This window comes from Ovis aries, chromosome 16 (genome assembly GCF_016772045.2).
Source record: "Ovis aries strain OAR_USU_Benz2616 breed Rambouillet chromosome 16, ARS-UI_Ramb_v3.0, whole genome shotgun sequence".
Lineage (NCBI taxonomy): Eukaryota > Metazoa > Chordata > Mammalia > Artiodactyla > Bovidae > Ovis > Ovis aries.
In genome coordinates this window covers 10,066,543-10,079,551 of record NC_056069.1, presented here as the reverse complement: position 1 = coordinate 10,079,551, position 13,009 = coordinate 10,066,543, and the positions used below count along the sequence as shown (strand labels likewise).

Below are 13,009 nucleotides of genomic sequence, written 5' to 3'. Positions count from 1 at the left end.
CAAGTTGGCTCTTTGCATCAGATGGTCAAAATATTGGAGCTTCAGCTTCAGTATCAGTCCTCCAATGAACAGTCAGGGTTGATTTCCTTTAGGATTGACTGGTTTGATCACCTTGCTGTCCAAGGGACTCTCAAGAGCCTTCTCCAGCACCACAGTTCGAAAGTGAAAGTCGCTCAGCCATGTCCGATTCTTTGCAACCCCATGAACTATACAGTCCATGGACTTCTCCAGGTCAGAATACTGGAGCGGGTAGCTGTTCCCTTCTTCAGGGGATCTTCCCAACCCAGGGATCGAATCCAGGTCTCCCGCACTGCAGGTGAATTCTTTACCAGGGAAAGAATCAATTCTTTGGTGCTCAGCCTTCTTTATGGTCCAGCTCTCACATCCTTACATGACTACTGGAAAAAGCGTAGCTTTGATTATACTGACCTTTGTTGGCAAAGTGATGTCTCTGCTTTTTAATACGCCATCTAGGTTTGCCATAATTTTCTTCCAAGAAGCGAATATCTTTTAATTTCATGGCTGCAGTCACCGTCTGCAGTGATTTTAGAGCCCAAGAAAAGGAATGTGGTAAAATTCCCTGACTAGATGTGCTGATAATTTGTCAGCTATTCACTTGAGAGACCTTTTGCTAAATTGATACATCTTTTCTCTCCATCCTGAGATGGCAGAATGGCATTCAGTTTCATTTCCCTCATTTTTGTCTTACGACATTTTGACAAAATGACTCGTCTTTCTTTGTCTCCTTCACCCCACCCCCCGCCCCGCCAATTCTTGGTCTCAGAACACTACTCACTGGCCGTTGCTCCACTTTGCTCTCCTTTTGCTCCATATTGTTTTCATGGAACCCTGCTGTGCCCCTCTGGATCTTTTGAAAATCGCCCTGTTTTATATTTTCCCATCATTGTGACTCTCTTCTAGTTCCTTGACTTTTTTGATAGTGAAGTAGTTTGAGTGGATTCTAGTGTTCCAGTGCAGAGAACAGGGTGATAAATTGAAACTGTGTCCTTTGTTTCTGATATAAACTTAAAAGCCCATAAAACATTTCAAACTTGAAAGCAGAGAGACTAATAGGACAGAACACTGATGTACCCTCCACTTGGATTTATGAAGTACTAACCTTTCCTTTGTTATTTTTTCCCCCACATTCTTTTATTGGCGCATAATTACTTTACAATTGTTGTGTTAGTTTCTGCTGTACAACAAAGGGAATCAGTTATATGTGTATATCTCCTCCTCCTTAGCCTCCCTCCCACGCCTCCCATCCCACTCCTCTGGGTCATCGCAGAGCTCCAAGCTGGGCTCCCTGTGCTCTGCAGCAGCTTCCCACTAGCTTTTTTTATACCATGTTACACATGGCAGTGTATGTATGTCGATGCTACTCTATCAATTAGTCCCGCCCTCCCCTCTCCTCCACCCCCCATGTCTGTTTTATCTGCATTTCTATTCCTTTTCTGCAAATAGGTTCATTAGTACCATTTGCCTCAGATTTTTAAAGAATTTATTTGTCCACAATATCTCTTTTAAAATATTGTATTGATAGACTTGTTGGTTATTTGCATGTTTTTGCTATTATAAACATTGCTATGATGAATATTTCTTTGTACTCATGGGCAAGACTTCTCTAGCCATAGATATTTTAAAGTAAACTTCTGCAGGGAGGTGGGGCAGGGGCAGGGGGAGAAATAGGTGAGGGCGATTAAGAGGTACAAACTTCTAGTTGTAAAATGAGTCATTAGTGTGAAATGTACAGTGTGGAGAATACAGTCAGGAATTATGTACTGTCTGTATATGGTGACAGACTGTGGCTGGGCTTATTGTGATCATTTTGACATGTATAGTGTTATCAAATCCCTCTGTCATATTACAGTAACTAACATAGTGTTTAGGTTGATTATACTTCAGATCCAACCAACCAAACAAGCAAACCCAGAAAGGGAATTGGATGACAGTGGTCAAAAAGTACAAACTTATAAATAAGTAATGTGATATAATGTACAATGTGAAAAATATAATTAATGCTATTCTATGTTATGTGTGAAAGCTGTTCAGAGTAAATCCTAAGAGGTTTTTTCATCATATGAAAAACATTTTCTTCCATTTTAAAAATTTTAGGGGTTTCCCTGGCAGTCCATGGCTCAGACTCCATGCTTCTTGCAGGGGGCATGGGTTTGACCCCTGGTCAGGGAACTAAGAATCCCATACACTGCATGGTGCAGCAAAAAAAAAAAAAGAAAAAAATCTAAATGAGATGGTGGATATTTTCTAAGCCTGCTAAGATAATCATTTCATGATACATGCAAATCAAATCATTATGCTGTACACCTTAGGGGGCACTGTATGTCAATTATATTCCAATAAAACCGAAAGAAAAAACTTCTCAGTGATTGATAAGCTAACAAACAAAACAGTAAGTGATAAACATTTCTGTTATATCTTGACAAAGAAATGTTACAGCTGTTTTTAATAACATTACGTGAAATAGGAGAAAATGCCTTTCGCAACAGCCATCTAAATAGAAGGCAGCGCGTGAGTTAACACGACAGCCATCTACGTAGAGAAATGGTAGCTCATGCCGCTTTTTGCTTTTGGATTAATAGTAGCGTGGCTTTTTTCTTTTCCAAAGTAGGTATTGATATGACTAGAAGGAAAACGGATGGAATATTGGAATTAGTGAAACTACTTTCATATGGTAATTTAAGAAAATATTCACTACATCCTTCTCTTATTTTTCTTCGTGGTAGTATTTATTCCTACCTAGGACTAATCAGCAAAATCTATATTTATTATTTGTATCATACGAATCCCAGGGACAGAGGAGTCTGGTGGGCTGCCGTCTATGGGGTCGCACAGAGTCAGACATGACTGAAGCGACTTAGCAGCAGCAGCAGCAGCAGCAGCAGCAGCAATCTCTAAGCAAGAATTTTTAAAACACTTTTATCATGGAAAATTTCAAGCACCCACAAAAGTAGAAAAATAGTACTGTGAACCCTCAAGTATGCATCACCCAGCTTTAACACAATTGACTTTCTTTTGAGCAAGATTTTCAATTGTGGTGCTAACATTAGTTTTATATTTAGAAAGTCTTATATTCAGGGTAACACAAAATTAACATTGCTCATTTGGAGAATTATTTCAGTATTCTTATGAGGTAAGTGGCAATTGTTTAGAGAACTTATTATTGCTATTATTATTATTAGATATAAAGTTGTCCTTTTAATATAATTTTGCTAGTTTATGGGTTGATTGTGAGTTTCTTCTCTCCATTAGTTGCTCAGTGTAATGGTCTGTTTGGCCAGTCTTTCATTTGACAGGGAGGTTGTCCACAACCTTTGTAAAAGTGTGACCTAAGCCCTTCAAAATGTTTTGATACAAAAGTTAGGAAACAGTTCTAAAAGAACTCCATTTTAAAAATGAAACACGGGGAGTTCCCTGGTTGCCTAGTGGTTAAGATTCCAAGCTTTTCTGCCATGACCTGGGTTTAATCCCTGGTCAGGAACTGAGATCCTGCAAGCCACACAGCGCAGACAAAAAATCCCCCAAAAACCAGAAAAGAAAAACAAAGACAGCAGAGGGACAAGCTAGTAACATGCCCTGGTACTGTCTGTGGAACTGTAGATCCAGAGACTGTGTAATTCACTGTTCGAGCTGTCCTGCATGAGTTTCCTGTGTGCTTGGATTCCAGATAGCAGTGGTCATGGGCTCCTGCACAGCAGGAGGAGCTTACGTGCCTGCAATGGCTGATGAAAACATCATCGTCCGCAAGCAGGGTACCATTTTCTTGGCTGGACCTCCCTTGGTAAGAACCTGCTTGTTCGTTTCTTTTTGGTAAGAACATAGTCTTGCTTGCTTGCTTGAAGTAAAATATACATAATGTAAAATATACCATTCTGACCATTTTTAGGTACACAGTGCTCTGGCGTTAAGTGTAGTCACTTTGTCGTACAGCTGTCACTACGATCCATCTCCGGGACGTTCTCATCTTCCCCAGCTGAAACTCTGTACCTATTAACCACTAACTCCCTATTTCCTGCCTTCTTCACTACCCTGGAAACCATGATTCTACTTTGTCTATGAATTTGACTACTTTCGGAACCTCATTTAAATGGATCCTATAATATCTGTCCTTCTGTGTTTGCCATATTTCACTTAGGAAAATGCCCTCAAGATTTGTCCGTGTTATAACATGTGTCAGAATTTCTTTCCTTTTTAACACTGAATAATATTCCAGTGTACTTGTATATACCACATTTTGTCCATTTATCCTTCAGTAGACTTTTGGGTTGCTTCCACTTTGGGGCTATTTGGAATAATGCTGCTATGACCATGTGTGTGCAAGTATCTGTGTGAGTCCCTGCTTTCATTTCTTCTGGGTATATCTTCAGAAGTGGAATTGCTGAGTCATGTGGTAACTCTATCTAAATTTTTGAGGAATCACTTCATTCCTCTTTATAGCTAAGTAATATTTCATTGTACGGATAGGCTGTATTTTGTTTATCCATTTATTGGTTGATAGACATTTGAGTTGTTTCCACTGTCAAAAGTACTAAAATATAAAACATTTTCCTTTCTTCTGTGATCTGTCTAGCAGTTGTGTTTTTATTCGCTGTTTCATGACATGGCACCCCCCACCTCTGCCCCAGGCATCTCTGCTTCCCATGGGCCCACCGTGACCCCAAAGTTGTGGCATCTCCATGTGAAAATGTGCTTGGTACCCGGATGGGGATGGGTAAAAGGCTAGCCCTAACCGCCCCCCACCAAGTGGCCTGTTGGCGAGCCCATCTCAGCACTGCCTAGCCCAGGTCTGTGATGGGCTGCCATGATCCTCCCAGGACACCATGGGGTACACGCCTGACCTATGACCCTGCTCCTGAGCCAGAGCCCCACTGGGGACAGATGGAACAGTCGCTGGTCAGGGGCAGGGAAAAGAAGGTAGGGCAAGACCCAGGGCACAGGCGCCAGTCAGCCAGGAAGCAGGGAGCAGAGGGGAGGAGGACTGCGGAAGAGCAGAGGCTGTAAACCTTAACACATATGCTCCATTGTCCCGCCAGACTTCATTACAGGAAACAGCTTCAGAGAGAAAATTGTTTAGACTTGCACCAGGGTAACCAGAGAGCGTTAAACTCCAAGCACAGGACTCTTCTGAGAGTGGGACCCTGTGCACCCTCACTGGCCACCTGCCTGTGAAGTAGTCACTGGGGACTGGATTATGTTATCCCTGGTTTTTCCTCACTTCCCATGTGACCATCTCCATTACTGTGAGTGCCGCGTCCAGCACGGCAGGTGAGAAAGACCTGAGACGGGCTAGCGTGTAATGATAAGACAGACACATATCATTTGGCAAGTGGGGAATCGGGGGTCCTGCTGCTCTCCGTGGCAGGAAGACAAAATGGCTCCTTTCAGCCCGCACTTTAATTGGTAGAAGTCACGTGAGGTCATTAGGGAATGGCTATACTGGGGAGTTTGATCAGCGCCCCATAACAAAGGAGTCAAGTTGAAGCTCTGCTGTTGGTCAGGAACATCTTGTTTTGTTTCCATGGGGACAGACGCAGGGGCAGGCAGTGAAGCGGCGCAGTGAGCACATCCTGCCCCAAGTATGTGCATTTGGTATGCTTACTAGGACAATCACGAGGGCATAGTTTGCCGCACCCTCGAGTCGTGGGGCAGGTTCTGGTCTCTGCTCTGCCAGGCTGCAACATCTCCCCCTTTTCGTTTTGATTGCAGGACTATCATGGTCAGTCCAGAATAGTAGTATAGGGCTCTTTTTGTATTAAATTTGGGGGTACCCCGTTAGGATCTGGGAACCAATGGGAATTGTTGGTCCAAACTGTAGGGGAAGTGTCAATCCAGGTTAAGGGTCTAGCTAATGGAACATAAGTCCAGTACGAATCAGCATCTGCCCCAGTTACGGCACAGGAGACCAATGCCACCATAGCCAGCAGCATGGTCTCGGGGGTCTTAGGTGTCTGAGTGCGCAAGAGCACCTGTTCGCTCTTTTGACTGAGGCTCTTCAGTTGTCTGCAAGTCATAGGAGGTGCCTGATGAGTGTGTGGTTGTTCTCCTTGCTTGGGGCGGTGGGGGTGGGGGGGGGGGTGCAGGGGGCAGTCCGCCAGGGGCAGCCTCTGGACCTTCTGTGTCACCATTGCCATGCTCATGGTGGAACCCCACATCTCTGGGGGATCCATGGTAAAGCTTGATGCACCTGCTTGGTGTCTAACCAGGGCCTTGACCTGTTGAGACACAACCACATCCTCCTCCCCATGTTGTAAGGGGGTTGGTCCTTTCCATGGACCACCTTCTGGCGCCTTCCACCAGACCTCTGGGCGTTGCACTGAGGGAGTATGTGAATGGTGTTTCTCATATGGGGTTGATTTTTGGTCATCTGTTGTGAAAAAATTTAAGGTTGGGAGAGCTGGATGCAGATGTGCAGGTGGAGATTTCCCTGCTATTCCCCCTTTTTGTTTTAAAAGTTGACTTTTAAGAGCATAATGTGCTCATTCAACAATAACTTGGCCAGTTTATATGGGATGCCTGTAGAATGACTAATAGACCAGAGAGAGCATGTTAGGTTGTAAAAGGCTGTAAAAGATTTAAAAAAGTTGGCCCATTGTCAGTTTTAAGTTCTTTGGGATGCCCATGTGAGCGGAAGCAGCTAATAAATGGCATTGGGTGTGAATGGTGGTTTCACCGGGATGAGCAGAAGCCCAAAGCATATGAGAATAAGTATCAATAGAAACAGGAAGGTAGCTAAGGTGTCCAAACTCAGGAAAATGGGTTACATCCATCTGCCAAATTTTATTTGGAGTAACCCCTCAAGGGTTAACTCCAGGTGATGGAGGTTGGTAAGCACTGACTTGTTAACAGGAGGGACAGGCTTGAATAATTTGTGTTGCTTGGGATTTAGTAATGTTAAACTGATGTCTAAGGGAATGGCCGATTGATGAAGAGTTGATGAAACTGGTAAGCCTGCTGAAAAATGGGCATTGTTAGAAGGTCAGCCTGAGAACTGCCAAGGGTGAGAGGCCCCAGGAGAGGGGAGTGAGCTTGAATATGTGTAATAAAGAAAGGAATGGGAGCAAACGGTTTTTTGAAGTTGGAGAAACAGGAGGAATAAGTCGTCAGAATCAACATGTTTAATTTTTGCAGTCTCAATAGACTTGGTCATTCCAACAACATAAGCAGGGTCACTAACAATATTAATAGAGGTCTTTAGAAACAAGTTCTGTAATTTCTGTACTAGTTCCACTCGCTGAGCCGAGGTATGGGGAGTTACTAGAGTTTCTCACTCCTCAGGATATGCCTGCTTTGCCACTGTTAGAACCATCTGTAAAATAAGCAGGAGCGCCTGGGATAGGCGCCACCTTGGTGACTCTGGGCCACACAAAGGGGGTTAGAGAAATAAATTGTAATAATTTATGTGCAGGAGGGTGATTGTCTAAAACGCCCACAAAAGCAGCGAGGGCAACCTGCCATGATAAGCAAATCTGTCAAAGATGCTATTGCTGAGTTTTGTCAAATGGACCATGAATAGTTTGAGGATCAAAGCCAGTTAACTGGCAAGTATGCTTCTTTCTCGTATAATTAAATTAGACACAAGGGTAACGTACGTCATCAGAGTTTTGCCCTCCTGAGAAAGTGCCAACAGCCATTCTGTGATGCCAAAGGTGGGCTGTTCTTGAAACAGAACTCCCATAGGGGCTTCTGAAGAAGCTACGACAATGAAGAGAATAGGATGATCATAGTGAACATGATTAAGTTGAGCATTTTGAATGGCAATACTTACTATATCAAGTTCCTTTTTAGCTTGTGGCGTCAGAGTCTGAGGAGAAGGGCTGAGTCCCCTTTAAGGGTCTCAAAGAGGTGTGTAAGTGAACTGGTAGGAACGCACAAGGCAGGGTCCAACCAATGAATATCTCCTAAAAGGTAGTCCCCATCGTATAAGATCGTGTTGAACTTGGTGAAAAAGTGGGTTTAGGAGAGACTTCTGGGGCAGCTAAGAGTATGTCATCCACAGTGAATGATGGAGACTTGAGGACAGAGGGCTCGAACTCCCTCCAGAGTGCTAGCCACGTATTGTTGCCATAGCATCACCATCCCCTGAGGCAACATTTTCTATTGGTACCATTTCACGGGGGCTTGTTGGTTAGTACTGGGTACCGAGAAGGCAAATTTTTCTTTGTCTCGTGGAGCTAAGGGGATTGTATAAAAACAGTCTTTAAGATCCAGAACTACAACTGGCCAATTTTGAGGTATGGCCGAAGGGGATGGGGGTCCGGGCTGCAAGGCCTCCATGGGTTGCCTTACTGCATTAATAGCTCGAAGATCTTGAAGCAGCCTCCATTTGCCTGATGTTTTTAGGGACTGTGAAAACTGGAGTATTCCAAGGACTAGTACTTTCTTCTGTGTCCTGCTTGAAACTGTTCTACCAAGGCTTGTAAATGCGTAAGTTTCTCCTTTGCTAGAGGCCATTGATCCACCCAAACAGGTTTAGATTTAAGCCATGTTAGAGGTGTGGCGTGTAGTGGTGGAGAAATGTCAATGACCTTCATTGAAAAATTTTATATAGTAGCTCTTTTCTTTCCAGTTTGGGTAAAGGAGAAGGATCTCCCTGTAAATTTTTTCCTAGCCCTTTCCCCAGTTGTTACCCCATTCTCACCATCATATAATCTGCCTTTCCCTTGTTGGAGAGAACTAGGTGCCATTGGGCAAGCAGATCTCTGCCCCATAAATTGCAGGGAATGTCTGCAATAAAAGGTTGGAAGTGGGCAAGTTGTTTGTCGGGCCCTAGACAAGGAAGAATTGCTGAACTCTGAGCAAGTTGTTGGGATTCTTCCAAGCCTGAGATTTTTTCCTGGGGTTCAGTCAAGGGCCAGTCATCTGGCCATTGATGAGAAGTAATGATGGAAACGTCAGCTCCAGTATCTAAGAGACCAGAGAAGGTTTTTCCTTGAATTTTAACCTTACAAGTGGGCCGATCTGAGAGTATTTGTTGAGTAAAGCACACTACTCGATCACCTGTGCTCCCAAATTCTTGTTTTCCTCTGGTGATAGGATTATAGTTGTTAGGGGCATGGTAAGGCAAGAGAAGGAGCTGAGCAGTTCGTTGACCTTGAAGAATGACATGGGATGAGCGAGAAAGAGCCATTACTTTAATTTCTCCCGAATAGTCTCGGTCAGTAAGGCCAGGAAGAATTTGGAGGCCCTTGAGAGTAAGGCCACTTCTGCCCAGAATGAGTTCTATAGTCCCCGGTGGAATGGGGCCTTGGGTCCCAGCAGGGATTGCTACAGGGGGTCCGATTCATTAATCTGAACAGTTACTCTGGTTGGGAGGTCCAACGCAGCACTTCTGCTGGTAGTAGCTAGGAGGCTGGAGATAGGCTGAAGGGTGTGCTGGAGATCCTCACCAGCTATGTCCCATTGTTTATGGGGCCTGGGGCTGGCCCCGTTCGCAGTTTCCTGGCTGTAAAGGGGAACCGTTCTTAGGAAATTTTGATCTGTATTGATTAGCCCAGTGATTGCCTTTATGGCATTGAGGACACAGTCCTAGTGTTTTATTGTTACAAGTGGATGGAGGTATTGTAATACCTGTTTTAGATCGAGAACGGCAATCCTTTTTCATATGTCCAGGCTTTTCACATTGAAAACATTTGGCAGGGGAAGAGCTAAAATTATTTTTAAAGGCAGCACAAACTGCTTGAGCTAACGTGGTTTGTTTGTAAGCCTGTGTACTGATATTCTGACATGCTCAAACAAAATCTGCAGGGCTGCCGTTTTGACGAGTAGGGTTAAGGGCAGCCTTGCAATCTTCACTGGCATTTTCATAGGCTAATTGTTTTAACAAAATGTCCTCCACTGTAGGACTATTAATTTGACAGTGGAGAGCAGATGAGAGCCAGTCTACAAATTCAGTGAGTCTTCTCCAGGTCTCTGTAATATTTTAACAAATGAACCGGTAGGCTTGTCAGGGTCTGATACTGTCTGCCACACCCTTCGGCAACATTTGGTGACCTGTTCGTATGCTCCCACCAGTGTACCTTCAAGTCAGTTGGGTTGTTGGACTGGTATATTGCCCTGTGCCTATGAGCATTTCAAAGGTAAGATTATGTCCAGTGGCCAAATTAGTATGGGCTTGCTCTTGGCACAACTCAGTATAAGAGGCAAAAAACTGTAACTATTAGGGACCACTTAAAGCTGCTTTGGCTAACATTTTAACATTGTAAGAAGAACTTCTTCCATGGAAACAAATTTCCAACAGTTCCTGTGTTAAGGGGAATCAGCCCCATTCAACCTAACACTAGATTTTAGTTCCTTTAAAACATTGATGTCAAAAGTTTCATGGGTTGTAATAACCTGGGTGGGATTATTGGCGTGGAGTCTGTAATCAATAGGGAAAGCAAGATGGTCCTCAATGTTTAAAGCACACAGACGAAGGGTGGAGGCCATGGCAGGCTGAACTTGAGTCAGCGGCTTATCCTCCCAAGACATTTCTAGATCCAGTGGAGGTGGTGGTGGTGGAAAATCACCCTCAGGTTTAGGTGACAGAGGGGCGGAAGGGTAAACAAGAGCCGCTTCTGGGGACACCGCCTTCTGGAATGATTTCTCAGTCTGTAAAGGGTATAGGACCGATCGCACTAGCCCCAGGTTGCAAATACCATCACGAGTGTGCGATCCCCTCTCCTGTGTGCTGGTTTCAAATTCTCTCCCACTCAATCCCAACTTTCAATATCTAAAGTGCCTTCTTCCAGAAACCAAGGATTATATTTAACCACCTCTGACTTCCCTGGTGGCTCAGACGGTCAAGCATCTGCCTACAATGCGGGAGACCAGGGTTCGATCCCTGGGTTGGGGAGATCCCCTGGAGAAGGAAATGGCAACCCACTCCAGTCCTCTAGCCTGGAAAATCCCATGGACAGAGGAGCCTGGTGGGCTACAGTCCATGGGGTCGCGAAGAGTCAGACACGACTGAGCAACTTCGCTTTCACTTTAACTGAGCAATTGCGTCAATTGCTCCTCTTTCACCTGCGCGCTAGCAGTCTGGAGGAGGTGCCTCAAAAGCTGGAGATGCTGTTTCTCAGCTTTACTCAAATCATTCCCCATTGTTACCCTGACTTTGTAAGACAACAAGGGACTTTCCACCCTTGGAGTCTGAGGGCCTGGTCGTGATCCAGGCGTCTCACTTACCGCTTGCTGTCTTCACTTCCAGTTTTTTCCCTCCGCGGAATTCTTCCCAATTTCAAGGTCCCTGTTTGGGCGCCACCTGCCGTGTCCAGCACAGCGGGTGAGAAAGGCCTGAAACAGGGCGGGCGCGTAGTGAAAAGTCAAGACACATAATTGGGCAAGCAGGGAATCAGGGGGTCCTGCTGCTCTCTGTGGCAGGAAGACAAAATGTCTGCTTTCAGCCCGCACTTTAATTGGTAGAAGTCACATGAGATCATTAGGGAATAGCTATACTGGGGAGTTTGATCAGCGCACCATAAAGAGGAAGTCAAGTTGAAGCTCTGCTGTTGATCAGGAACATCTTGTTTTGTTTCCATGGGGACGGATGCAGGGCAGGCAGTGAAGTGGAGCAGCGAGCACGTCCTGCTCCAAGTATGTGCATTTGGTATGCTTACTAGGACAATCACGAGGGCACAGTTTGCCGGACCCTCGAGTCATGGGGCAGTTTCTGGTCTGTGCTGAACCAGACTGCAACAGCGAGTTTCAGGAAAGCAGCGGTCACCCTGCAGTTTATGCCACAACTTGATCCTAGATTTCAGAGGGATAAACAGAGGGTGGGTAAAGACACAGGTAGTTAGTACAGATTACAAGGAAACATCCCACTGTGTATGTATAATCCAAGAATATTAAGGAGGTAAACAGAATAATGCCAAGGAAATTCTACAGGTACAGTAAACCTAAAGTGGAGTATTATTCAGCCATAAAAAGGAATGAAGTTCTGACACATCCTACAACATGGATAAACCTTGAAAACACTGAGCCAGACACAAAAGGACAAATATTGCATGGTTCCACTTCCATGAAATATGGAGAATAGGCAGATTCATAGAGACAGAAGGTAGGTTAGCGGTTGCCAAGGTCTAGGGTGGGAGTGTATGGGTAGGGATTCTTCTTTTGAGAGTGATGGAATGTTCTGGGATTAGGTGGTGGTGATGATTACACAACCTTGTTAATATAATGAAGAACACTGAATTGTATTCTTTTAAATGGCAAATTTTCTGGTACATGAATTATATCTTACAAAGGAAGTTTATTGTTTCAAAAGTTTATCTTTGGTTTTGGAATACTAACACAAGTTTATTAAAAAGAGAATGTTAAAAGATTTTATGCTTTGTGTTAATTTTCAATAACTTTTTCACTGAGGATCAGGTAGGTAAGCCTGAAAAACTACCATTTCGGATGTAGTAAAAGTCTCAAGGCTTCATTCCAAAAGCCTGCAGAATAATACTAAATATTATTCTTTAATATCTCTCTAGCTATATTCATAGTGATTGTTGGTTAATTTACTATGTATAGTAAATTTTCCTGGGTAGTTCTTGTTTATTTTTTATTAGAGAATGAGTACAGATATAACTAGAATTTAAAACATCTTTTTGGGAATAAGGCATTATCATAATATGGATATAATGCTGCTTTTGAGAGAGGATTTTGTTAGCATCAGGATAAGGAAGATAAAGGTCAACATCATAGTGTCTGTTCACTGGATTCAGATTTAACTTATACCATAGAAAGAAGCAACCTGGCCACTGAAGTCTGCAGTCCTGTTAGAGAACTGAACCCTGTTCAGTAGTCTGCAATCAAAAGGCCGTGTTTATAGGGAGAAAAAAAGCAGCAGCAGCCTCAGCTGTTGGAGAATTCTAAATTTTGATGCTTGTTTTACCGAAAATTGAGAAAAGGCTTTGCAGGTTTCACACATAATGTGAGGTTGAGTTGCCATAGCTTTCCATAGCTTAAAGTGGTTGAAAAAAAATGCACAGTAATAAGGCAAGGTTTCGAAGGAGCTGTTTTATTG

General features: G+C 43.8%; 1 protein-coding gene across 1 annotated transcript in view; it reads left to right on the top strand.

Moving 5' to 3' along the window:
• MCCC2 (methylcrotonyl-CoA carboxylase subunit 2) overlaps nt 1-13,009 on the top strand; it is a 78,802-nt gene that overhangs the window by 40,092 nt on the left and 25,701 nt on the right. The window contains exon 7 of the mRNA XM_004016902.6: nt 3,686-3,799. Coding sequence (XP_004016951.1) covers nt 3,686-3,799 — 114 coding nt within the window. The remainder of the gene's footprint in view (nt 1-3,685; nt 3,800-13,009) is intronic.